Source organism: Phocoena sinus, chromosome 13 (assembly GCF_008692025.1).
Source record: "Phocoena sinus isolate mPhoSin1 chromosome 13, mPhoSin1.pri, whole genome shotgun sequence".
Lineage (NCBI taxonomy): Eukaryota > Metazoa > Chordata > Mammalia > Artiodactyla > Phocoenidae > Phocoena > Phocoena sinus.
In genome coordinates this window covers 88,726,292-88,750,351 of record NC_045775.1, presented here as the reverse complement: position 1 = coordinate 88,750,351, position 24,060 = coordinate 88,726,292, and the positions used below count along the sequence as shown (strand labels likewise).

Below are 24,060 nucleotides of genomic sequence, written 5' to 3'. Positions count from 1 at the left end.
ACACATAAACTAGTTTGTAAGAAGAAGGAAACGTGACAACTAGAATTTCAGCGGAAGACACGAACACCTGTGTTACACGGTCTGATTCTTAGGAGTTCAGTCGTTCAGTGTTTTCCGTGGACGTAACAGGTGTGGTTTTGCCCCCACAGTGGACCAGATCTACCACCTGGCGTCTCCAGCCTCGCCGCCCAGCTACATGTACAACCCCATCAAGACGCTGAAGACCAACACCATCGGGACGCTCAACATGCTGGGTGAGTTGTGGCCCCCTTATCTTGCATCTGCTGTCGGGGTGTCTCGGTCCAGCGTCGGTCACTGACTGTTGTGTTCCAGTTTGATCTTGGTCTTCGGCCGGCGCCCCCCACCCCCCATCTCCGTCTGTGCCCTCAGTGTGACTTGCTTTGCCATCGGAACTTGTCATGGGGGGCGGTAGTGACATCCCCTGGCCCCCGAGCGGCCGCCCTCCCCTCCTGCGCTTTCCGGGACTCGTGGCATGTGAGCCTCGGCGGCTCTGATCCAAGACGGGGTGGGTGGACTGAGCCCATGCAGTTTGGGTGCTGCCCCTGGGGGGATGGGGAGAGCACCCCTCATGGGGTGATGGAGACTGAACTCTTGGCTCTGGACTGACCGCAGGACTCGCCCTGGAAGTGGGAGGTGAGGGCGTGAGCACCGTCCCAGGTGGCCGCATGTGCAAGTACACAGACAGCTGGCCTGAGGCCCAGAGTCTGGGCCGTGTACACATGGGCTTCAGTTCCCACAGGTTTAGAAAACCAGGGGTTTGGGTTAAGTGCATAAGTGGAAGAGAGGAACCACTTGTTTAAATGTCAAGTAAAAGGTGGATTTAATAAGGAACGTTTACAACAGGTTCTCCTGCGTTTTAGCTGGAGCGAAGCTGGGAGACAGGCGTGAAGGGCAGTGGGACGGGCGCTCCGTCTCTTACACTAAGTCCTTGGGGCAGCGGCTGTGCAGGAAGGGAAGGGTGCTTCCTCCCATCCAGAGGCGGCGGCGGCCTGCAGACGGACAGAGCCCGATTGTGCTCACAGGTGCGCCTGGTGGAGATGCCCCGTTCTTGGCACTGCTAGCGCCTGCCCCCTCTCCAGCCGCCCAGCCCCTCCTCCACACAGAGCCAGCCGCAGTGCGGGAACAGCCTCGTGTGCACGGAGTTCTTTAGAAAGATGACTTGCCTCCCACCCGTCCCGTCCACTGGAGGTGCTCAGATGAGGATTACGCTTAGGGGCTTGGCGACCATGGGGGACGGACAGGTTCCCAGAGCAGGCGCCCTGAAGTGCCCTTAGAGCTCCAGGGCGGAGGCTCGGGCTGGGGCTGGAACCACGAGTGAAGGCGGCCTGGAGGACTGAAGGGGGTGTGGGGAAGGGTCTTCCAGGGGCGACGTGGACAAAGGCTGCAGGGGGACAATGGCCAGGCTGGAAGGAGACCCAGTGAGACTCGGTTTTCTGAGCTGGGTGCAGTGTCACTAGCTCTTCCGCACTTGGGGCGGGTGCTCTGAGCCTGCGGGGCCCTCCCTCTGCGGCGTCACCCCCTGCCGGCCCTGAGCGTGGCTGCATCTTGGTGAAACCTTGTCCAGTTTCAGTGCAAACACCAGCCTCGCCCCAGGAGAGGGCCTCGTGGTGAGGGGTGTTCTGTGACTGTATCCCTGTCAGTATCCTGGCTGTGATGATGTGCTGCTCTTACACATTGTTACCGTTGGGAAACCGGGTGAAGGGCATCTGTCTGGATTACTTGTAACAACTGCATTTGAATCTACGCTTTTCTCACATTGGAAGTTTAATTAAAAAAAAAAAAAGATCTCAGGATCCTTCGGCACTCCCACCGTCTCTGTGCAGCAGTGGGTCTGACGGGGTCCATCTGGCCGGTGCCTGTGGGGTGGGAACACGGGAGATGGGCCTGCAGTGCCGTGAGCCTGTAGATTCCACTTCAGCTGCAGCCCTTTTGCCGTTGTCCTCGAGCTTGTCGTGGCGTCTGCACCTTCACCAGCGCTCTGCTCTGTTCTTGCTCTGCATCCTCAGGGCTCCGCCAGATGCTCCTGTACACTCACGCTGGGACCCTTCTGTCTCGCCCCCCGACACCCCCGGGATGCCCACAGCTGGCGTGTGCCCTGAGCCTCTCCCTCCGGTGCACCTGACGGCCCGAGTCGGCCCTCTGCCCTGAGCAGTGCCCGGCGAGCGGCACGGCTGGCCCTGTGGCGTCTGTGCACAGAGGCTCCGTGGGGGAGTCGTTTGGGAAGCAGGGGGTAGAGTGCAGGCAGTGGGTTTCTCTGGGGCAGGGCCTGCTGTGTTGGGACTGTGAGAGCATCTGGAGGACTTACCTGAGCACTGCAGGTGACGATGCTCTAGTCTGTTCTGCATGGAGGGGTGTGAACCCGGGAACGGATCAGAGCAGGACGAGGATGTGGCCAGTTGCTCTGGAAAAGATGCTCTGGAAGCTGGACCTCAAAGGAGGGAGGGAGGGTGCGGGGCGGAGGTGCCCGGACAGGAGATGGGCTCGGGGGCAGTTGGAGATGCCTGGGGCGTGTGGGGAGTGGGGGCAGGAGGCCGGCCATTGAGGGGGACAGTGAGGGGGGCGCTAAGGTTCGAGGGGCCTTGCCTTCTCCCTGCGGGGGTGGGGCGGAGTTACCTGACGAAATACTGGGTGGTACGTTCGGGCGAAGGAATCTTTATGAAGCTCCTCAAGTCATGACTTAGAATAAACCCACAGACTCTGCATTTGGCCCTGCTTATAGTTACAAGTGTCCAGCTAAATACTGTGCTTCTGGAGGTTCATTTGTGCTTTCCTTACTATTTTAATTTTGGTTCCAAAGTAGATGCAATAAGAGTGGGTAACTGAGGATGCACGGATGATCAGATACAGTTAACACTAAAAAAATGCTTAAATTGGCTACAGAAATGAGCGTGTGCACACGTGTTTTCCCTGTTCCCCGAAGGTGACGGTGTCCTGTCTCTCTGCAGGGCTGGCGAAGCGAGTCGGAGCCCGTCTGCTCCTGGCCTCCACCTCGGAGGTGTACGGAGGTGAGTGGGTGTCGCTCCGGCGCCCTGGACGGTTGCGTCCCATCTCGGGCGCAGCAGGGACCAGTGAGTGTGGACTCCATTTCCGGAAGGCCGGGCTGGCTCTCGCTCTCCAGCAGATGGGAGCAAGGGGCTCCCTCCTTCGGCTGGGGCGAGCCTTTCTCTCCTGCTGAAGGGCCATCCCGAGGACGGCGTCGTGTCACTTTGCCCGAGAGCACCCGCCACTTACAATCCACAAAAGTGTCTTTGCTCCACAGGTGCCCCAGAAGTCAGATCCTTGGGGACTTTGCCAGTTCAGCTGGAGCATTTGCCCGTGTGAGCAGGGTCCCCCAACCCCGCCGGGAGCTCAGGGGTCGGCTTTAGAGCCTGCTCGCCGGGGAGACGTGTGCCGGTTGCCTCACCTGTAGGAGGATGGGTTCTGGAAGAGTCTTAAGTAGGTGGAGCCAGAAAACCCAGGCACCTGCTTTGCCCTCCACAGGCCTTGAGGAAGTGAGCGTCCGGAGAGGGCTGAGGACCACGTGTCCACTCATGGGGCTTCCAGCTCAGCCCCGCCCGCTGGGCGCAGGGTTCTGGAGAAATGCTTAGTTGACGCGGCAGAAGCCAGATGCTACCGCAATGCGATTTTCTCCTTGCGTTACTGTCGCGGAAAGGAAGTGAGAAGGCAACGTGGGAAGAGATGCCTTTAAAAAAAAAAAAATAATAAGGGAACCAGCTGGAAAAAAGCCATAGAGGCAGCAGTTCTACTGACGCAGTTCTGCTCTTTGCCACCCCTGTGGGAAGGCAGAGCACCCACCACCCCCTCCCACCTGCTCCCGCTCGGCTCTGGGAGCGGGGCACACAGGGGGACCTTTATTCCCCGTCCCCCTGCTCCCTGCTTCCAGCCTCTGCAGAGGCCCAGCGGGTCCCCAAGTGGCACTGGGCGGCCCATTGTGTCACACGTCCCAACAGCATTGGTGCCGACGCTGTCGGGGCTGCGTCCTTGTCACTGTCTCAGAGCGCTGGCGACACCCATCCAGGCCCCTGACGTCTTCCCCCCACCCCCCACCCCCCGACTCAGCATTGCATCTCTGACGGCAGCTCACGGTCTTCAGGGCTTGTGAGTGACGTCGGGGTAACTCACGGAGGCCCCGCCAGCCCCGGTCTGCAGGCACCCACCTCCTGTGGGTTCCGTGCCTGGTCTGCTGGCCTCCCCGATGCTGAACAGGAGACACGGTCCAGACGAGGTGTCCCTCTGCACCCTCGCTTCTGCCGTAGCAAGATGGTTTTGTGTGTCGTGAACCTCGGGCTTGTCCGCCCGGACAGTACCAGTCGAGGGGTGGTGCCTGTGCTCAACCTTCTCTTTCTGGTCCTTTGCCACGTTCAGGGTCTCCCTCTGGGAGTCCAGCTTGCCCAGCCCTCGGCAGAAATCCCCGAAGAGGTCTCGCGTCACCAGCACATCCACGTGAAGTCCCGTCGCTGGTTTTCTTCTCTTGGGGCCTGTTTGTCTCTGAGCTGTTCTGCTTCTCAGGGAACTTTAAACACAGAGGCAGCTGCAGAGGTCTGGGTCCTGTCCTGTCCCGGCTCACGTCCCGTCATGCCCACGAGCTTCAGCTCTGACATAAGCAGAAAGGAATTGTAACGTGGGGCTGGTGAACCTTCTCCAGATTTCTTGGCAAAGATTTATGCATTTCATAGCATAGTTGTGTAAAATTCCTGCTGTACTGGATAAATCAGGTATTAATTGATTCCAAAAATGCACTTGTGTTAAAAAAAAAAAAAAAAAAAAAAGAATTTGTAACTAGGAACTTCCCTGGTGGTGCAGTGGTTAGGAATCTGCCTGCCAATGCAGGGGACGGGGGTTCCAGCCCTGGTCCGGGAAGATCCCACACGCTGCAGAGCATCTAAGCTCGTGAGCCACAGCTACTGAGCCTGCGCTCTAGAGCCCATGAGCCACAACTACTGAGCTCAAGTGCCACAACTACTGAAGCCCGTGTGCCTAGAGCCCGTGCTCTGCAACAAGAGAAGCCCCTGCAATGAGAAGCCCGTGCACCGCAAGGAAGGGTAGCCCCCGCTCGCTGCAACTAGAGAAAGCCCCCGCACAGCAACGAAGACCCAACGCAGCCAAAAATGAAAAAGTCAAGATAATATTTTTAAAAATAATAATTTGTGACTAGGTGTCTTTAAATAGTCCATTCCTCTGGTACATCTTAAAGTGTGATTGATTTACACACCAAAAAAACAGGCGTTGGGAAGTATACAATGCGTGCTGGGGAAAGAGCTCTTTGCATTGCATTCTTGTGCTTAGAGGACCAGGGCCAACCAGGTCCTCAGGTGTGTCACTGAGGCTGTCAGGTGGTTCTGGTGACAGCACAGGTGAAAGCCATTCTGTTCCAGAGAGAGGCTCTTAAAATGTTTTCAATAAACCCATGCTTTATAAAATTCTATATTTTATAAATGTGAAATTGGACCCTATGTCTTTTCACATAGATGTTTAATTTAGTCTGTATAGTAATCTAAAAGTTAAGAACAGTTTACGGGAGGGGGGAGACTTAAAATTGAGAGACTTTGCTCTTTTAATTAATTTTTTTTCTTGTAAAAACTGTCATCACTGATACGAGCGGTCAGAATAGAGTGTCCTGCTGGACTAGAGGTGGACCGAGGGGTGCTGAAGGTGCTTCTCTGATAGGTATCTCTCCAGGTGAGATGTTCACCTTGGACTTTCCCAAGGGAGACTCTGAAAGCACTTCCTTATTGTTTCCCCCCGCCCCCCCGCAGACCCTGAAGTCCACCCTCAAACCGAGGATTACTGGGGCCACGTGAATCCCATAGGACCCCGAGCCTGCTACGATGAAGGCAAGCGCGTCGCCGAGACCATGTGCTATGCCTACATGAAGCAGGTATCTAACCCGGCTCTGGGGCTGGCGGTGTAGACCAGGACTGTGCTGGAATAAAGCGCCGTGACTGACCCTGCCCGGGGGTGTGCGTTTCCCCAGTTTCCCACTGTCATCAGTTAATGGTGCCATCAGCAGCTTTCCCCATGGGTCTCCTTTTTTGAAAAATGATTTGCAGGGATGAAGCCTTAGGTTTGGAATACCCTTGAGTGACTGGGATCACCCACCAGCAGTTAATAAGTTCCTCTGTTTTCCCAAAGCCTATGAATCAGGGAATTTTTTTTTTTTTTTTTACTTTTCTTTTTGCCTTTCTTTCTGTTTTCCAATGGGTATAATTCATTTTGGCTTTAATATAGGTCTCTTCAGGGATGGTTATTTACGTACTCTGATTCCCTGCTTCCTTAGTCATGGCTCTGCTGGGGCTTGCCTGTGGATCTTTCCAAGTTACAGATTTGCTCACCTCCACGCTGGGGCAGGTAGAGCCTACAGCCGAGAGGCGGGGGTCTGGGTTCCCACCTGGCTCCCCACTGTCTACTCCGGAGACGTGACCCCTCGGTCACAGGGCCCCGTCCTGCCTGCCTGTGGGCTGTGCAGGGGCCAATCAGACGTCCAGATGGGGCCCAGCCAGGCCATCCACTGTGCTTGACAGCTCTGGGACCCTCACAGACGCCCTTGGAGTGACGTGTAAGTGGATAACCGTGGATGGGGGTGGTTCCAGGACAGGCTGCGGACAGCGGCGTGGTGGCCACTCTGGGACTCAGAGACGAGCAAGCGTCCATATCCTGGAGCAGCCTTCTCAGGCCGAGGGTTCCTCCTGCCGGCCAGCTCGGAGGTCAGCTGGCCACGGGCTTTGTGTGATGGGGGACCCTGCCTGGGTACCCAGTGCTGAGAGCTCGTGGCTGGGCTGGGGGCGCTGAGCGCCTTGTTTGTTTTTCGGAGGGCAGCTGGCAGAGACTTTTATGTTTTTAATGAAATACCAATATTGACGACCCACGGAATAATCCTGTGCTGGGTAGGTATTGGTATTTAGGTTTCTCTGCCTTATCTCTTGGCCAGGAGCAGAACTGGTAGTTTCCTAAGCCACTTGGGGCAGTTGGCTTGTAGTATCCATTTATTTTAATCAGTTTTAGAAAAGACAAACTGTATCACTTTGGAGCCCAGACTATCTTGACCTAAAAGTTGAGTAAGATGGTCTCCCAGGTACACAGAACAGCCTCTGTGTATGTTGGTGCCTAAGAAAACTAGCTCGAGTGTGTGAGGGGACATAAATCGATAGGGTTCTCAGCTGTTTTGCTTTCAGTCTGTGGGTGTATTTCTTCGTGAGTTTTTGTGTAGGTAAAGCTGGCGGGCAAGCAGGACATTGTTTAAGTGATGAGTAGTATAACTTAATAATGTAAGTATTCGTATTACCTTAAGGTACGAGCTCATGGTAACTATGGTGTTTAGTAACAGCGTGGCCACCATTTATTGAGCACTGACTGGATGCCAGGACCCAGGGTGTGGGTTCCACTGCGTATGTGCTGACCCGGGATCTGTAAGCGCAGGATCACAGCTCCCTCCGTACCCGGGGACTGTCAGCGTTGGCATTTCTGCTCACACAGGTCTCGGGAGAGGCACGCATACATGGTGCTCCCCGTAATGTATCCTCTAGGCGCCCCGTGTGCGGCCGGCCGGCCGTGGCCGTCGGGAGGGTGTCGCCCGCTGCAGAACGCCTCTGTTGCGGGCGCCGTCTGCCTGGGCTTCCCACCAGGGGCCCCAGCAGATGATATCACCTGTGTGCAAAAGTCACCTGGTGGTTAGGGTGACAGTGGGCTTCTCACGGGGGACAGTGCACTGACTGCTCCCTGTCGCAGTGTCAGGTCCGAGGGTTGCTTTCGGATACAGGCTCAGCACCTTTTGTGAGGCTCGGGTCTCGGCCAGCAGCACTGTGTAACCTGTGGGTTCTGCTCAGCACACCTGCCCCAGGACTCCTGTCTGCCCAGGTGAGCAGGGCCGTCCGGGCATCTGGAAATGCACCGTGGAAGGCCTGCCCCTGTGGCCTTGGAGGCAGGTGTGGGTCCTGCTCTCCCCACAGTCCCTCACCCACTCCTGCTGGCTGGCCCTTAGGTCCAGGAGTGACCGTGCCTCTGGCCCTGTGGCTGGCGGCATCCTCTCTGGTTCTGGTGGCTGCCAAGGCCAGTGGGCTGATGCGGGACAGCAGGGCTGGGCGCCTGGGCCTGGGTGGAGGTCCCTGTGGTCTCGCCTGGTTCTGAGTGGCCTTGAAGAAGGCCCAGCGTGAGCTTCAAAGCTCGCATGCCTTGTTACTCATGTTACACGTACTGTGCTCCCTTCTAGGGAGAGCTGTGGGTCTGAGACTGTGACCGCAGCTGGGTCTACACAGTGTACCTGTGCTTGCTGTCCCTCGTTTGTCCAGTCGTGCTGAGGGGAGGGAGCCGTGGGCATCTTCTCTCTCTGTCCACAGGGCAGACGCCACACAGCTGAGGGGTGTCGGGACTCTCGTACTGCAGGTTGCTTCGCCAGGATAGAAAATAAGAAAACACAGATAAGCAAGAAGGAAAAAACATTACCACCCACGGTCCCATTCAGAGATAAACGGAAGGGAAAAATAGGGTAGTTCTTTCACTTGGGATTTTATATTAGCTGCGGCAGGGGTGAGTCAGAGCCCCTCCTGCCACGCTGGGCTGGCCCCTGTGGGCACAGCCCGGTCTGGGGCAGATCAGATCATCTTTGGAGTTCAAACAGCAAAGCAACTGATGGTCAGTATTCCAGCTCTGCTGCTTCAAAACTTTGGGTGTTAGTTTTTGCTATCTGGAGGCAAATGAAAAAATAATGGCCAGTAAAATGATGAACCAGGTGGAATAGAATGCCTTTGGCATATTTTTAGTTAATTTAATTTTTTTAATACATAAAGGCACGTCCCCTCTTAAGTATAAATCATCATTTTATTGAAAAGAATGCCTTTGGCATATTTTTAGTTAATTTTTTTTAATACATAAAGGCATGTCCCCTCTTAAGTATAAATCATCATTTTATTGAAAAGACCGTATATGGTATGTAGATATATCTTTCTCTGAATAAATCTAATATATAAGGATAGAGAATATAAACAAGATAAATCCAGGGATGAAGACACATTTTATAAAAGATTTTAAAGGATTCTCTTCTGGGTTTGTTGTAGTGAATTAAATATCCTAAAATGTATTCAAAATAGAATTTGATTTCCCAGGAAAATCTATCGCAGGTACATTGCAGGGCACGTTTCTTACATAAAGAGGGGCTCCCTGGACTCTTCTTCCAGGGGGTGGATTGAGCTGGCAGTCGGGATCAAAGGGCATCGCATCTTTTAGGAACACTTTGAACTTGTCAGAGAAGAAGTTACATTGGGCTGGTCCGTGCCCTTGGACGTGGTGGTTTCGTAAACGTGCAGACTTGTCCAGAAGGCTGCGGTCGGCGCTTGTGCGCTTCGGAGCTCATGGCCCCGCCTGCGTCTGAGCCTCCCCCGTGGGGCTGGGTCTGCAAACCAGGCCGCCGTTCCTAAAAACACAGACCGCAGAGCAGAAAGACAGGAAACTCAGAAACCCTCTAGTCCAGGGCCTTGAGGGTGTGGTTTTGTTTTATTTTCTGGCATCAGAATACTTAAAATTAAGTGCCTGGGATGTGTATTATACCTCAGTTAACAAAGTGTTCAGCAACCGGCTGAAGGACGTCAAATGTCCAGTGAGCGGGGTTCACCCCAAGGGGCTGATTAAGCCCATGGCCTGGAACCCCCAGTGCAGGCCTGTTTCTGGTGCCCCCTCCCCGCTGGCCGTGCGCTGAGCCTGGGCATGGCCCGGGCCTAGTGACCACTCCGGTCTGAGTGTTAAGGGTCTGGCGGGACCGTTGAGGGCAGTTACCAGGCAGGCATCCCCCTGTCCCCAAACCTGTGTGGCCTCCCTCTGCCGCCACCCAGCGTGAACGGACACTTCCCGCACCTTCGGGCATCTTGCTCAGCTGAGCTCTGCCTGTTGTAATGGCCTCGGTCTCATCCCCAGGCGGGGAGCGGACCCCACGAAGGTATGTTTATGAGAGGCCGGGGGAACCGTGTGCTTCAGCCTTCGGGGCTGCGTGACCCCCTTACTTTAGGGATGGCATGTCCTTCTCCTGGGGGCCTGCCATCTCTGGGGGCTTCCCGCTCTCTGTGTGTCCTGCTCCCTGCAGGCGAACGTGTCCTGGGCACCTCCCTCAGGGCAGGCCTGGCACAGCGGAGAGGCTGTGAACGAGTTTGAGAGCCGGGGCTCCTGGGAAGCACGCGTCAGCGCACCTGATAGTCGGCAGGAGCCGCCCGTCCCCTGAGGCCCCGGACCCAGGTGGACAGGTCACACAGCCAGGTCCCTCTGTGCTGCAGGTCATGTGTGCAGAGCCCAGCGTTCCTGGGGGCGGGGGAGGGAGCAAAGCACAGCCCCCCAAGCACCCTGCCGGCACATGGCCTGACCGCTGTGAATGTGCTGAGCTTTTCTTCTCTTGGAATAAAGCCACCTTTACCCACTTTGGATTTTCTCATCTTGACAAGTAAATGCAGGCGGACACTTGGGAGCTGTTTTCTAGTGAGAGCAGCATCTCTGCTCGTCCCTGCCCCACCCCCCCGTTGCTGAAATGCTCCCTGGTCAGTTCAGTAGAGATCAGGGTTGGTTTATTCCCGGACCTGGAATTATAGCTCCCATCTTAGGCCTAGGAGTCTGAATGCCCTTGGGAAGGCTTGATGGCGTATTGCTGGGGCTTGGCAGAAATGTGGCAGCTCCAGTTTCTGAAAGCTAACTGTGCGCTGGATCCACACCTGCCAGCCACTGCACATTGGCACACGTGGAGACGTAGATGAGGCCGCTGGGGGCGGAGGTGGCTGGCAGCTCCAGCCACTGGGAGGCCTGGTGGGACCCTAGGGATGCCGCAGCCCATGGCCGTTCACTCGCTGTACTTACGGTGGAGAAATTCTGTGCTAAATCAGCCCCATCAGCTACGGGTCCCTCAGGTTCCCAGCCTGTACCGGCTCTGATACGTAGAGTCAGGAAAGAACTGTACCGACTAGCAGGACCCCGGCAGCAGCTAAGCTGTCATCACCGGGCCTGCGCTGAGGCTGACTTGTACGCGAGCCCCGCCCTCTCCCGCTCTCCCGGTGAGGAGAGACCGGCACGGCCTGGCCACTGAGCCCTGGGGCTCACAGCCCACCCCACCAGCCCTCTGACACCCGGAAATGCGCGTCTGTTGTCTGATGGGTGATGGATTGCTGTAAGAGTCCGCTGATTCAGAGTGTGATAGAAACGTTTAACTTTTTATCACTGACAAAGCAGTCTGTGAAATTGATAATTAAGCAAGATAGTTTGCAGAAGGCTTCTGGGGTTTAAAAAAATACACTTTCCTTTGGGGCTTCCCTGGTGGCGCAGTGGTTGAGAGTCCGCCTGCCGATGCAGGGGATACGGGTTCGTGCCCCGGTCCGGGAAGATCCCACATGCCGCGGAGCGGCTGGGCCCGTGAGCCATGGCCGCTGGGCCTGCGCGTCTGGAGCCTGTGCTCCGCGGCGGGAGAGGCCGCATTGGTGAGAGGCCCGCATACCGCAAAAAAAAAAAAAAAAAAAAAAAATACACTTTCCTTGACTGCATGTTTGAAAATATGCTTTCCCCAATTACAAAAGTAAGAGATGTTTATTGTAATAAAAATAGAAACATTAAAAGTACAAGAGAGAAAGTCTGGGAAGGTCTGGAGCACCCGTTTTTGTAAACAATGTACGTTGGCATCTTCCCAGGCTGTTTAGCTATATATAGCCTGTATCAGGTGCCAGATTGTCTTTGGTTTTTCACTGAACGGATGAGTTTTCCAGCAGAACAGATTGGGGAATGTAGTAGGCACAATGTAGCCCTTTCGGAACCCTCACCTGCCCCTCCTTTGCCAGGACAAAGTGCTCTCTTGTTTTTCTTCAAATCAGCTATTAAACATTCACTAACATTTAAATCTCTATGGAGTGGCAAATTTATACAAAATACTATGTGAAAGACGCACAGCACAGTCCTAGTTAAGAAAGTAGATATTCATTTACTGGGGGAAAAATGTACACCCATCGTTAACCCCTTGCACTGCTTTAACTGTCTCTCAGGCTTCTGCAGCACGTTTCATGCCGTGGGCCTCAAGGTGGTGGGAATCGGGGCTCATGTGAGTTTGGTGTAACTTGTAGCCTCCAGATTTGATTACACAGAACAGAGCATCTCATCAGGACGGAAAAGCACCTGTGTCTGGAAGGAAGAGCAGAGGTACCTGTGGGGCGCCGGGCTCACCCTCTTCTGTGTTGCAGGAAGGCGTGGAGGTGCGCGTGGCCAGGATCTTCAACACTTTCGGACCCCGAATGCACATGAATGACGGCCGGGTGGTCAGCAACTTCATCCTGCAGGCGCTGCAGGGGGAGCCGCTCACGGTGGGTGGCGGGCGGGCGTGTGATGCGGGGGGCTGCCCTGAAGTCAGAAGTCCCTGCTTCCCTGGGAGGGAGGGAGGGAGGGAGGGAGGGAGGGAGGGGGCGGTGCGTGGAGGGAACACATGGGAGCTGTGACCCTGGACGGGAAGCTGCAGACACCCTGGTGCCTCGGGCTCAGGGCTTGCCTGCAGAGGCCTCTCCCGCTGTGCTCTTGGCCCATGACTGTGCCCAGGGGCGTCTCTGTCCACAGGGCATCTCAGGGTGCCCCTGGGTGAGGCCCCGGGCCTGGTGGAGGGCCTGGCGCAGCCGGACCCTGGGGTTGTCAGGGCTGAGGTCAGGCTACGCCCCTGGTGGTTGAAGGCTCCCGTGCGCACGTCCGCGGTTCCGGGACCCTCCGTGTGGTCTCCCCCCCAGGTGTACGGATCCGGGTCGCAGACAAGGGCCTTCCAGTACGTCAGGTAAGACCCCCAGGCGGGTGAGGGCCATCCAGTCCCATCTGCGTCACTTGTTCGTTTTGCTGTTTTCATTCCGGTGAAGCAGCTGGGTTGACGGTTAGTTCTGCTAATCCCGTGGGTGCCCCCCCATCCCGGTTCTCTGCCAATAGAGGTCGGATGTGCTGGTCTCCTGCTGCCACCTAGTGTCTTGTCGGCCAACCTGCCGGCCCCGAGGTGACCCAGGGCCTCCAGTTCAGGCCAGTGAGGTGACAGCCTCAGGCTTGCAGCACACCTGCAGATGCCGAAATCAGACCCTTTAGATGTGCCTTCTGGGGTGGACAAGGGTGTCATCATTAAGAAGGTCAAGTGGCCTAATGCTGACAAATTCTGTGCCCAAACTAAATGTAGATAAAAATATTTTAAGAACTTTGTTGAACGGTCACATTTACTGATTTCTTGGTAGCCCTCCTCAGTCTAGTTTGTCGTCGGCCAGTTCAGTTGGTGGCAAGAGTTATTATATGAGCAGTTACATCTACCAAAATATGTCCCACGTGGCACAGTGGTGAATTCTGCATAGGTTTGTGGTGTCCTAAATCATTGGAAAATCTAGTTGTATGTTTTGGGACCGTATATTTGCACTTTTCAGTACAAATACCCTGGAGTGCCTGTCCATCAGAAAATGCTGTCCCTGGGGCCTGCGGCCACCCCAGGGATGCTGTCGGGCGAAGTGGTGGCAGGTCTTGGGGGGGCTCCCACCCCACCTCGGCCCGAGCAACCACACCAATTTTTGCCTGGTTTAAAAGAAAAGAAAAAAAAACACAACCACTGTAGATTTTTTTTTTCCTGCAAGTGTGTGTGGATTTTCACATTTAGTCCAAAAGAAAGCTGAGTAAGTGTCTTATAATGAACAGTGGTTTTTCTCTCCCCATCGGTTAGTATCTTGTCTAGCAGGGCAAAAGCCTGGGACCATCACGTCACTGGCCCACTTTGTTGCCCAAATAGTCTAAGAAGGGATTCAGCCAGGAGCTAGCCGGCCTGTTCTCATGTCAGAGCACTTCGTTCGGGAGCCGTGTGCTGCAAGGAAGCGATTGCGGCCCGGGTCTGTTTGGGGCCTGCGCTCCTGGGATCCTGCGCGATCCTGCGCTCGGGTACCATCTTCTCATCGTGACACGTGTCCACCCCGCCTGCCCTCACCCGGCCCCCGTGTGCGCACTTTCTCGAGGTGTGGGGGGGGTCTTGACGTCTTAGTCACATTGAATCTCCTCCAACGGCCTCATCAAGGCCCCCAGACTCCTCCAGCCGTACCACCTCGTGGAGTATTCCAGAGACTGTGCGGTGAAAGGGGCATCAGTTACAACCCGTTCTTACTATTTCAAAGGCATCAGATACAAAATTCATTTAAAGTAGCCTCTCAGGTGCTTGTTTTTTGCTGGTGATTAAAATCCTTTCAGCATCGAGCGATGCACGGGCTGCATTCCATCCCCGACAGGACATGCCTCGCTGGCCGGCCTGCACGGTCCACACGCCCCGTCACCAACCCAGATGCCAGGGTGCACCCTGGAAGGGACCTCAGTGGTGTCACTAGAAGTGGTGTTGGGGGCCCTGCGGGCAAACCCTCTCTTCGTGAGGCCGCGCCGTCTGCTGGTCTCACGTCTCGAGTTAGTGGGCTCTGATGTGCTGAGGCTCCCCGACTTCACCAGACTTGGGGAAGGCGCTTTCCCGGCTTTCGCTCTCCATTGTCCAAGGCTTGGCCCAGAGAGTTAACTTACCAAACGCTGGGCTGTTTTAAACAAGCTATTCTGTAGAAACTGAGGCTCTTTTACTTCACAGGTAAAAATGCACGATGTTTGGATCTGTACTTACTGAACTAAATTACCCATTTCCAAAATCCACGGTTGCCCTGCGGTAGCGTTGCACCGATTCTTGGTGACCGTTGCGGTCTCTGGGTGGCGTGTGCGCTGACACCCTGGCATAACCGTGCTTGGTGCTCTCGTGGCCAGGTTACGTCCTCACCCCATCATGGAGGCATGCTGTGTTGTCTTAAAAAGTCACTTTGTCAAAATGACACTTTTAAAGGGTTTCAGGTTAAATGGATGTGATCTGTGCACTTTTGGCCTTAAAAGTTGCCAGTTTTTTTGCATAAAAGATGCATGCCCCTCCCCCCAGGATGATTACGTAAGTGTCCGTCACCTCCCAGCTTAATATGGACCCCCCCCATTAAAAATGCTTGTGGATGCTACTGAATGGCACATTTTAACGTCTTTTCCAAATATGCAGAGATGTGTGCTGTCAGAGGACGTGTTGGGATGTGGTCGTTAACGGCCATAGTGATGAAGGGATTTTTGCCAGTTTCTAGAAGCGAGGAATCATCTCAAGTGAGCGGTTCCTTGCATCTGTGCTTGATCCGTGAGAGCAGAGCGGACTTCAGGCGTGTTCCTATAAAATGCCCATTGGTTGTAAGCAGAAACCCAGAAAACGATTTGTTTGCTAAATAACACCCTCCCCCCCACCCCCAGATTGTTTCTCAGTGAAAAGGAAAGCAAAACCTGAGGTTTTCTTTTGGAAGTTTAGCACAGTAACCTGCTCCTTGCTGGTTACGGTGGAGGAGGGGAGAGGGTTCCAGGCGGCCGCATTTGCATCCCTGGAGCAGAAAGAACCCTCACAGCCTCATGAAAGTGACTGATGACTTTTAGTAGAACGCTCGCGTAGCAGCCAGGTGTCATTTTTATGAAGTCACTTTTTTTTTTGACAGAACCACCCTTTAACGCTTCTGAAAATAAGAACCAAACCTTGGTAAGCGGAAAATTTGCCTCTTGAGCGTCACCCTCACGGCCCACTCGCTCACCATCCGTCTGCAACACCCAGACGCCCCCGCCCGTCCCATCCGGGTGCGGGGGTTCCTGGGGGGAGGTGAGGGGCCGGAGGTCCAGGGAGCTGGTTTCAACACTCAGGGCTGTCTGGCTTTCTCTGTGATTTGCCAGTAGGAGACTTACAGACTGGAGTTCTTCCGTTGCAGGAGACCTTATTTTTAAAAAAACCATCTGCTTTTCCATATGGGCCGACTACCTGGGTTCCCGTTAAACATGGACTTTCCTCAGAAACTTGCATAAACGCCATCTTTTTGGGGGTGTGTGCCTACTTTATTTTCATTTTTTAATTGCCGAAGGATTTCAGAAATATACAAAGTAGGGAACTCAGCCCTATCTCCTGCTCAGCCATCTGCCTTACACCCTCCCACAGAAGGCAGATCCCAGACGCCACATCATCCCATCTGCAAACACTGGAGCGTCCTCGGCGCCCTCTTAGGTGCCGGGTTTTGTTTTGACGTCCAGTCTCCCATGGGGGTTTTGGTTTCCCTCCGGGAGGTGGCCGGCTTGTGTCCGACGCTCGGCACCTGCGGGCCTCGGCGGGCACCTGAGCAGCCTCCCCTCTCTTCCAGCGACCTGGTGAATGGCCTCGTGGCTCTCATGAACAGCAACGTCAGCAGCCCCGTCAACCTGGTGAGTCCCTCCCTCTGCCCTCTCCCTCCCCAGCAGGCGGCTTCCTGCTTGGCTCATTGGCCGGCAGCACACTTAGGGAACGTGCCTGTCTGTTGCTTGCCCAGTACTAGAGGAAGATCCACGGAATAGAACAAAACAGGAGTCCACAAAGAAGATCTGGGACCCACGTGATAAACTAACCCCGCTCCATCCACCGGAAGGGCCAGGTCTAGAAATTCGTGAAGCCTTCAGTGGTTGTAGGTGACATTCTGTGTGTCCTTTGTCCATCACTGAATGTGCAGTTGGGCTCGATAAGGCTTGCTTTCCGGGGCTGTAGAAGATGGAGTGGCTAAGACAGTTTCCCTCACTGTCACATCTGCGAGCGCCCAGACCCACTTCGTGCCGCTTCCTCCCTCACTGCCTGCAGCGCAGACGCTCCCGGGAGGGAGCAGGCACTGGCCTGGCCTGATCTCTGATCCGGCCTCGCTCACTCTTGGTGCTGGAGGATGTGTTTCTCTGCAGTTTGTCCTGTCTTTGGCCGGGTCTCCCTGGCAGAACGTTTTTCCTTCTGTTTAGAGGTAAAACCTCATCCTGTGTGTGCCCACCCACTGTCCTGCCTTCTCCGTGGGCACCGCCCCCCCTCCCCGCCCAGAGCTGGTCTATGCCCCTGTGATGTGACAGCTTCCCCAAGACTTCCCCAGTCTCCTCTCCAGCTCTTCCAGGGATCGCGTTGGGCTAGAGCCCTCGGACTCTTTCGGTCACTGTCTCCTGAATGGTTTCATTCCACCCCGTTTAAAATGCGAGGTGTCCAGTGTAGACTGCCCGTCATTCTAGACGGCCCACTTCTGCCGATGGCAGCTGACCCGAGCCCCCGCCCCGCTCATTGGGGGAGCCCCTCCCCTCTCACCACCTCGGTCTCCTCGGCCACCTCCCCTCTCTAGGAGGGGCTAAGCTCACAAGTGTGGGTGTGCCTGCTAATTTCTTGAAAGCACTTCACTTGCAAAGTGTTCCTTGTACTTTTCTTGATGACCAGCAGTCTGAAGCACGCTCTGGGTTGGGCGGGAGTTCCTACCAACAGCAAAGGACGGGCCCTGGAGAGGTCACTCCCTGTGGGACCTTTGACCAATTTATGGGTACCGGCGGCCGCAAGCACCCAGCCAGCACTGTTTTCATGCATTTTCAAAGGAACAGGTGGTTAAACAGCATAAGCCGTGTCTCGTGAATCCTCACTTCATCTTGAGCCTTCACCGCCCTTACCCAAGTGTGCGTCTTAGTCAGTGGTCGCCCCAAGCAGCCACTCCCCACTTTAGTGCCGCGCCGTTCTCACCTCTTTGCACAGGGCCGTGCTGGAGTGTCCGACTCCTGTAGAAACCTGTCTTGTTTCAGGGGTGTGTCTGCCGGTAGCCCCGGCGTGCTCATAATTAGGCCTAGGGTCCCTTCCTGCCTCTTTTACCTTTGGTCTCAGACAAAACCAGGAGATTGGGGATGAAGAGTGTTGGGGAGGGGAGGGGCCGTGGCTGCTGGAAGGTACCATGGCAGGAAGAGGAGGAGGGGCGTTCAGAGGCCCCCCAAAGTAAGCCCGCCATAGAGCCACATCCTGTCTCTCGCATCGGCTGCCCAGGGCCCCCCTGCGAGCGCGTTTCATGTCTCTTGGGACTCCTGTCCAGGCTCACGCGTCTTCATCACCGAGGGGGCGAGCAAGAGTGTCCTGGGAGAGCTGAGCTCACAGAACCAGGCTTTCCTGTAGAGCGACACCGAGCCTACAGTACCTTTGCGTCTGGAAACCGTCCCGTGCCTGGGCCAGGGGACGCAGCGCCCTGATGCACCGCTACACAGGCGGGCGTCTGCTGCCCCTGCCCCCGCCCCCCGGCGTCGGGGACGGCGCACGTGTGGTGCGGGAGGGCGTGGAGTCGCCGTTGCGTTTACACCTCTAACCAGAGACCTTTCTTCCTTAGGGGAACCCGGAAGAACATACGATCCTGGAATTCGCTCAGCTAATTAAAAACCTCGTTGGTAAGTAGGACAGAGGCCTTCCTGCGTGTGACCGGCTGCGCTTACCCTGTCGGTTAATAACGCCTCGCCTGGACGGTGGGTAATTAAGACACGCTAATCGAAATGGATGAAAAGCAGAACCTGATCAGGAGGGCCTCACCGTTTTGTGATTCTAAGTGATGGAAAGATGAAGGGGTGCGGGGAGGGGCCCAGCTTTGTTCACCCTTGTGACAAGGTCTGTGGAGCAGAAATGGTACGTCTGACCTCTGTGCTCGAGACGTGATTGGGGTCGGCAGTTCTACCCAGGTGACCACTGTCTGGTTCCGGATGCCAGCTGGGCCGAGCACAGGATTTCAGGGAGCGGGAGAGCGACACTGGGGCTTGTGTGATTCTGGTGGAATCCGGTAGCGAGTTTTAGGTTCCATGTGCAATTCTGGCCAACCTGGCCGTGGGGTGTTGCAGGCAGTGTGGACACTGGGCGTGGCCCCCGAGAGGGTGTGCTCTTAAGCCATGAGAAGTCCGTGTGTTTTCAGCCAGCCGTGGGCTGCCGGTGTCTACGGGCTGTGCCCTTGGTCACAGGGTCAGGTTCCTGGGGCTCGGGTTGGGGGGTGTCTGCTTCCCAGGTTTGATTAAGAAATCAGTGTCCAGACACAACCAGATTGGAGTGGGGTTGGCTAGGCCAGGCGAGCGTGATGTGGGCCTGTCTAGACCCTGCGCTTAGCAGGCTGGATTCTCTGCAGTTGTCCTTCCTGGCACTGTCCAGCCCGGACAGTCAGACAGGACAGGGGATGGTCCTCCTGAGATGAAAACCACAGCATCTTCGTCCCCAGCAGGCACTTGTTAGAAATGCAGAGTCACACCCTGCCCGTGTCTCCGGGGTCAGAATCTGCGTTTGGCGACTCCTCAGGGGCTCGTGCTCACGTTGAGGTTGGGAAGTTTGTCTGGAGCCTGGGTGGACGGCTGTGTAACACATCGCCCCAGAGCACTGGCTTCAGGCGGCAGCTGTTTTATTCGCTCCAGATTCTGTGACCAGGGCTGGGGGCTCCTTCTGCAGGCCTGGCCAGTGGTTACGGGGCTGGCTTCGATCTGTTGGTCCTAGGAAGCTGGAGCAGCCGGGCTTCTGTCCTTCTGCTTGAGGTCTGTCCAGCAGGGTGGCTGGACATCCTTTGTTGGCTCAGGGTGGCTGTGGCAGGGCGTAGGTGGCAGGGCCTCGTAAGGTGTCAGCCTGGGCTGGCTGACGGTCACTCCCTGGCACTCTGCCTGTTAGACGGGCTGAAGGGAGCCTGGCTGCAGGTGAGGGGCTCCTGCAGGACGTGAACACCTGAGGGGGGCTTGTCGGGGCATCAGGATCACAGCCCCCGTGGTGGCAGTGGGCACGCGGCTGGGCTGCTGAGGGGGTGGTGGGCATTGGGCTGCCCTCTCCTTCCCCTTCGGTGGCGCAGGCTGGTGTCCTGCCCTTGTCAAGTGCTGTGTGGCCGGCAGCACATTCCCCGGGGGCGGGGGGGAGGTGACTTGGGCCACAGCACTCCATCTGCACCTGTGTACCTGCGCTGGTGGGCCAGCAGCACATTCCCTGGGGGGGGGGGAGGTGACTTGGGACACGGCCCTCCATCTGCACCTGTGTACCTCCGCTGGTGGGCTAGCTGTCCCTGGGTGGGGGCAAGGTGACTTGGGACACGGCCCTCCATCTGCACCTGTGTACCTGTGCTGGTGGGCCCACAGCACTGTCCCTGGGGGTGGGGGGCGAGGTGACTTGGGACACAGATCTCCATCTACATGTATATACCTGCCCTGGTGGGCCAGCAGCACATTTCCCGGCAGGGGGAGGTGACTTTGGACACAACCCTCCATCTGCACCTGTGTACCTGTGCTGGTGGGCCAGCATTCCCCAGGCGGGGGTGGGGGGGCAAAGTGATTTGGGACACGGCCCTCCACCTGCACCTGTGTACCTGCACTGGTGGGCCAGCAGTCCCCATGGGGGGGTGGGCATGGTGACTTGGCACACAGCCCTCCAGCTGCGCTGGTGGGCCAGCAGCACATTCCCTGGTGGGGGCGGGGAGGTGACTTGGGACACAGCCCTCCAGCTGCACCTGCGAGGGTGGGCCAGCAGCACATTCCCCGGGGGGGCTGGGGCGACGTGACTTGGGACACAGCACTCCATCTACACCTGTGTACCTGCACTGGTGGGCCAGCAGCACCGTTCCCGGGGGGGGGGGGGGCGCAAGGTGATTTAGGACACAGCCCTCCATCTGCACCTGTATCCCTGCGCTGTTGAACCAGCAGCACTGCCCCCGGGGGGAGGGCAACGTGACTTGGGACACAGCACTCCATCTGCACCTGTGCTGGTGGGCCAGCAGTCCCCGGGGTGGGGGGCAAGATGACTTGGGACACAGCCCTCTGTCTGCACCTGTATACTTGCGCGGGTGGGCCAGCAGCACCGTCCCCGCGGGCGAGAGGGGGGAATCCGAGGTGACTTGGCACACAGCCCTCCATCTGCACCTGTGTACCTGCAATGGTGGGCCAGGAGAACTGTCCCCGGGGGGAGGGCGACATGACTTGGGACACAGCCCTGCACCTGTACACCTGCGCTGGTGAGCCAGCAGCACCGTCCCTGGGGGTGGGGGGGGGGCAGGTGACTTGGGAGACAGCACTCCATCTGCACCTGTATACATGCACTGGTGGGGCAGCAGTGCATTCCCTGGGGAGGGAGGTGACTTGGGGCACAGCCCTCCCTCTGCACCTGTCTACCTGCACTGGGGGGCCAGTAGCACATTCCCTGGGGGTGGGGAGGTGACTTGGGACACAGCCCTCCCTCTGCACCTGTATCCCTTCCTTGGTGGGGCAGCAGTACATTTGCGGGGGGGGGGGGGGCAAGGGACTTGGGACACAGCCCTCCATCTGCACCTGTGTACCTGCGCTGGTGGGCCTTGCCTTCGACGTATGTGTAGAGTCGCATTCCAGTGGTTCCTGATTCTCACCTTTTTTCAACAACACAGGCAGCGGGAGTGAAATTCAGTTTCTCTCTGAAGCCCAGGATGACCCCCAGAAAAGGAAACCAGACATCAAGAAAGCAAAGCTGATGCTGGGGTGGGAGCCTGTGGTAAGTGGGGGGGGGTGGTTCCACTCCTCCACTATGTTCCCTGGGGGTGCTGCCTCGTGGGGTGGCCTGGGGGATCTGGGTGGCCCCAGCAGTGTTCTCTCCAGACCCACATGGTGCTTGTTAGCCTGTCCCCCTTGTCCTCTGTTAACAGGGAATGGCTTGGCCCCAGGTAGCCCTGCCTTGCCTCTCTTCACTCAGCCAGGGTGTCATGGACGTGCAGGGCTCATCCACCCCAGTTCCTACGCAGGTGGAGCAGGGTGGGAGTGTGAAAGGCTGAAGGGGGTAACAGTGGGCCTCCCCTCCTTTCTGGTGCCCTTGAAGTCCATCAGGCTAGTTGGTGTGGCCTTGCCAGGCTCGGGGTGACGGTCCCCCCCGCCCCTGCAGCTGGTGCATTCCTTTCCTCCAGGTCTCAGTCTAGAGGTCATGTCCGCAGAGAGGACATGGGCAGCTGATTCGGTTTCTGTTTGCTGCAGGGCAGCTCTAAATTATGAGGCTTCCCAGGTCATGGGTCCCTTGTAGGTCCCTGGGGGTGAAAGTACAGAGAGTAAGTGTCACCCAGAGAATCAGGCATGTGGATTGGATACGGATGCTTCCACGCGTCTTCCTCCATGGAGACTTCTGAGAGGAAAGGCACATGTGGGCATTAGTTTAAGGGTGCCTTTTGTAACTGATTCAAACTGGAACAGAGTCCCAACCTGCAGGAGGAAGTGTGGGTCTCTGGGGCTGCAGCTCCTTCAAGTGCAGTCTGTCAGGGTGCACAGCACAGGCGCAGACAGCCTTGGGGGACCCGGCTGCCCCCCTCATTCTCGCTCTCTCTTTAAATAGGTCCCGCTGGAGGAAGGGTTAAACAAGGCAATTCACTACTTCCGGAAAGAACTCGAGTACCAGGCTAATAATCAGTACATCCCCAAACCAAAGCCCGCAAGAGTAAAAAAAGGACGGACGCGCCATAGCTGAAAACCTCCTTTCAGGACGGGAGATGCCCTGTTTCACACTTGATGAGATGTATTTTTCTTTTTTTTAAAGAAAGACTTAAACAGGTATCATGAAGAACAAACTGGAATTCATTCTGAAGCTTGCTTTAAGAAATGGATGTGCCTAAAAACTTCCCTAAAAAACTGCAGATTTTGCCTTGCACTTTTTAAATCTGTCTTTTTATGTAAAATAGCATTGATGCGTCTCTGCGTATTTTCAAATTTTTTACCTTGCCGTGAGAGCCTATGTCGTGACTGTCATCGACAGTTTTATTTACTGGTTTCTTTGTGAAGCTGAAAAGGAACATTAGATGGGGTGATTAAATGCCGATTTATTTATAAAGTGGGTACTAATAAATGAGACGTTACACTATGCACAGAGGAAAAAAGCAGACCAGCAGTATTGTCAGGTAGGTGGGTGGCGTCCCGCATTAATGCATTAATTCTCGGGCAGATAAAAAAATTCTGTTTGAGGGCTTATGTTTCTTCTAATTCAGAGTTTTTCCAAGGTCTACTCTTTAGGTGCAGACTTGACTTTGAAATGTCTGTTATCACAGTGCAGGATCTTTGAAATCAATCACTGCTGTGTTGGGCTGCACGTGGTGGGGGTGGGAAGTTAACACATTCTTGGTTAACAGTGGTTAAATATGCTATTTTAATAAAATATTGAAACTCTCAGTTTTAAAGGTTGGCTTTCTGCTTTGCATGCTGCATCAGCGGAGGGCTAAGAGAATTTAATTTGAAAGAAATTTCTGTAACTATCCAGGTTGGTATAAATGTAACTTGATGAGTGGATAGTGGAAACACGTCTGTGCTGCTGGGGCTGAATCTGTGCAAACGGTGTTCACTGCAGTGTGGAGAGATTTTCAGGTCTCACCCAGGGTTAGAATCATTGTGTGTCCTTCCCTGGAAGCACGGAGCAGATGGAGAAAAGGAAGTGTCATTAGTGACCTGTGGAGTAGGAACTGAGAGCTTTCATTTTCACTAAGAATTCTTTCAAGGTTTAGTGGTAGGGCTTAGTGGTAGGGTTTTTTTTTTTTTTGCGGTACGTGGGCCTCTCACTGTTGTGGCCTCTCCCGTTGTGGAGCACAGGCTCCAGACATGCAGGCTCAGCGACCATGGCTCATGGGCCCAGCCGCTCCGCGGCATGTGGGATCCTCCCAGACCGGGGCACGAGCCCGTGTCCCCTGCATCTGCAGGCGGACTCTCAAGCACTGTGCCACCAGGGAAGCCCACTGGTAGGGTTTTTAAATTCCTTTTATAACAAATGGAGGAACACATAGGAAGTTAAAGCTACACATTTTTGAGTCAGTTGGCTCATGGGGTAGTGACAAATGCTGCAAGGACACCAAGGGGATAAAAGCATCAAGCAGGGGCACTGTGCTCGTTTCCATACTAACCAGGGTAAACTAGGCTTGCTTGTCTGGGGTCAGACCAAGGAAGCTGTGGTTTTATTTGTTGTGCTAAGGTCCCCAAAAGATTCTGGAACTGAAGGTCAATGCTAGAGTGGGCATGGTGTGAGAAGGAGAGGACTCAGGCTGCCTTCTTATATTTAGTTGTCGTTATTTGGGCCTGAACTGAGTGACACCATTTACTGAGAGGGGGTGAATGGAAACTTGTTTGGGAACCACTAACGGTGACAGCCTGAGGAAAGAGCATAGGCATGGAGGGAGTTTGGTGGAGCTCAGCTGTGCAGTGTGGGTAGGGAGAGTCCCAAAGCCCCAGGCTCCAGAATTCTCTTACCTCGTTACT

At 55.5% G+C, this 24,060-nt stretch overlaps 2 protein-coding genes across 6 annotated transcripts in view; one reads left to right on the top strand and one right to left on the bottom strand.

Annotated features, from left to right (window-relative positions):
* The window catches only part of UXS1 (UDP-glucuronate decarboxylase 1), a 76,168-nt gene extending 53,174 nt beyond the window's left edge, over positions 1-22,994 (top strand). For all 5 annotated transcript variants that reach the window (XM_032652645.1, XM_032652644.1, XM_032652647.1 and 2 more), the window contains 9 exons: positions 150-254; positions 2,967-3,026; positions 5,778-5,899; positions 12,213-12,332; positions 12,744-12,787; positions 16,203-16,263; positions 18,198-18,255; positions 21,231-21,334; positions 22,160-22,994. In XM_032652645.1, the coding sequence (XP_032508536.1) occupies positions 150-254; positions 2,967-3,026; positions 5,778-5,899; positions 12,213-12,332; positions 12,744-12,787; positions 16,203-16,263; positions 18,198-18,255; positions 21,231-21,334; positions 22,160-22,291 (806 nt within the window). In that variant the 3' untranslated portion in view covers positions 22,292-22,994. The remainder of the gene's footprint in view (positions 1-149; positions 255-2,966; positions 3,027-5,777; positions 5,900-12,212; positions 12,333-12,743; positions 12,788-16,202; positions 16,264-18,197; positions 18,256-21,230; positions 21,335-22,159) is intronic.
* On the bottom strand, positions 18,273-21,202 carry LOC116764239 (basic salivary proline-rich protein 2-like). Its single transcript, XM_032652643.1, has 2 exons — positions 19,937-21,202; positions 18,273-19,860 (listed from the first exon to the last, which is right to left on the bottom strand). Exons 1-2 carry the CDS (start codon positions 21,130-21,132, stop codon positions 19,695-19,697), a joined length of 1,362 nt encoding a protein of 453 aa, XP_032508534.1. The 5' UTR covers positions 21,133-21,202; the 3' UTR covers positions 18,273-19,694.
* Positions 22,995-24,060: the final 1,066 nt, after the last annotated feature.

Excerpts from the sequence above, each read along its gene's own strand:
- LOC116764239 (XM_032652643.1), bottom strand. The coding sequence starts at position 21,132 with ATGGAGGGCTGTGTCCCAAGTCCCTTGCCCCCCCCCCCCCCGCAAATG. Across the intron at positions 19,861-19,936 it reads CTGTGGGCCCACCAGCACAG|GTACACAGGTGCAGATGGAG; the intron begins GTACACAGGTGC and ends CCACCAGCGGAG.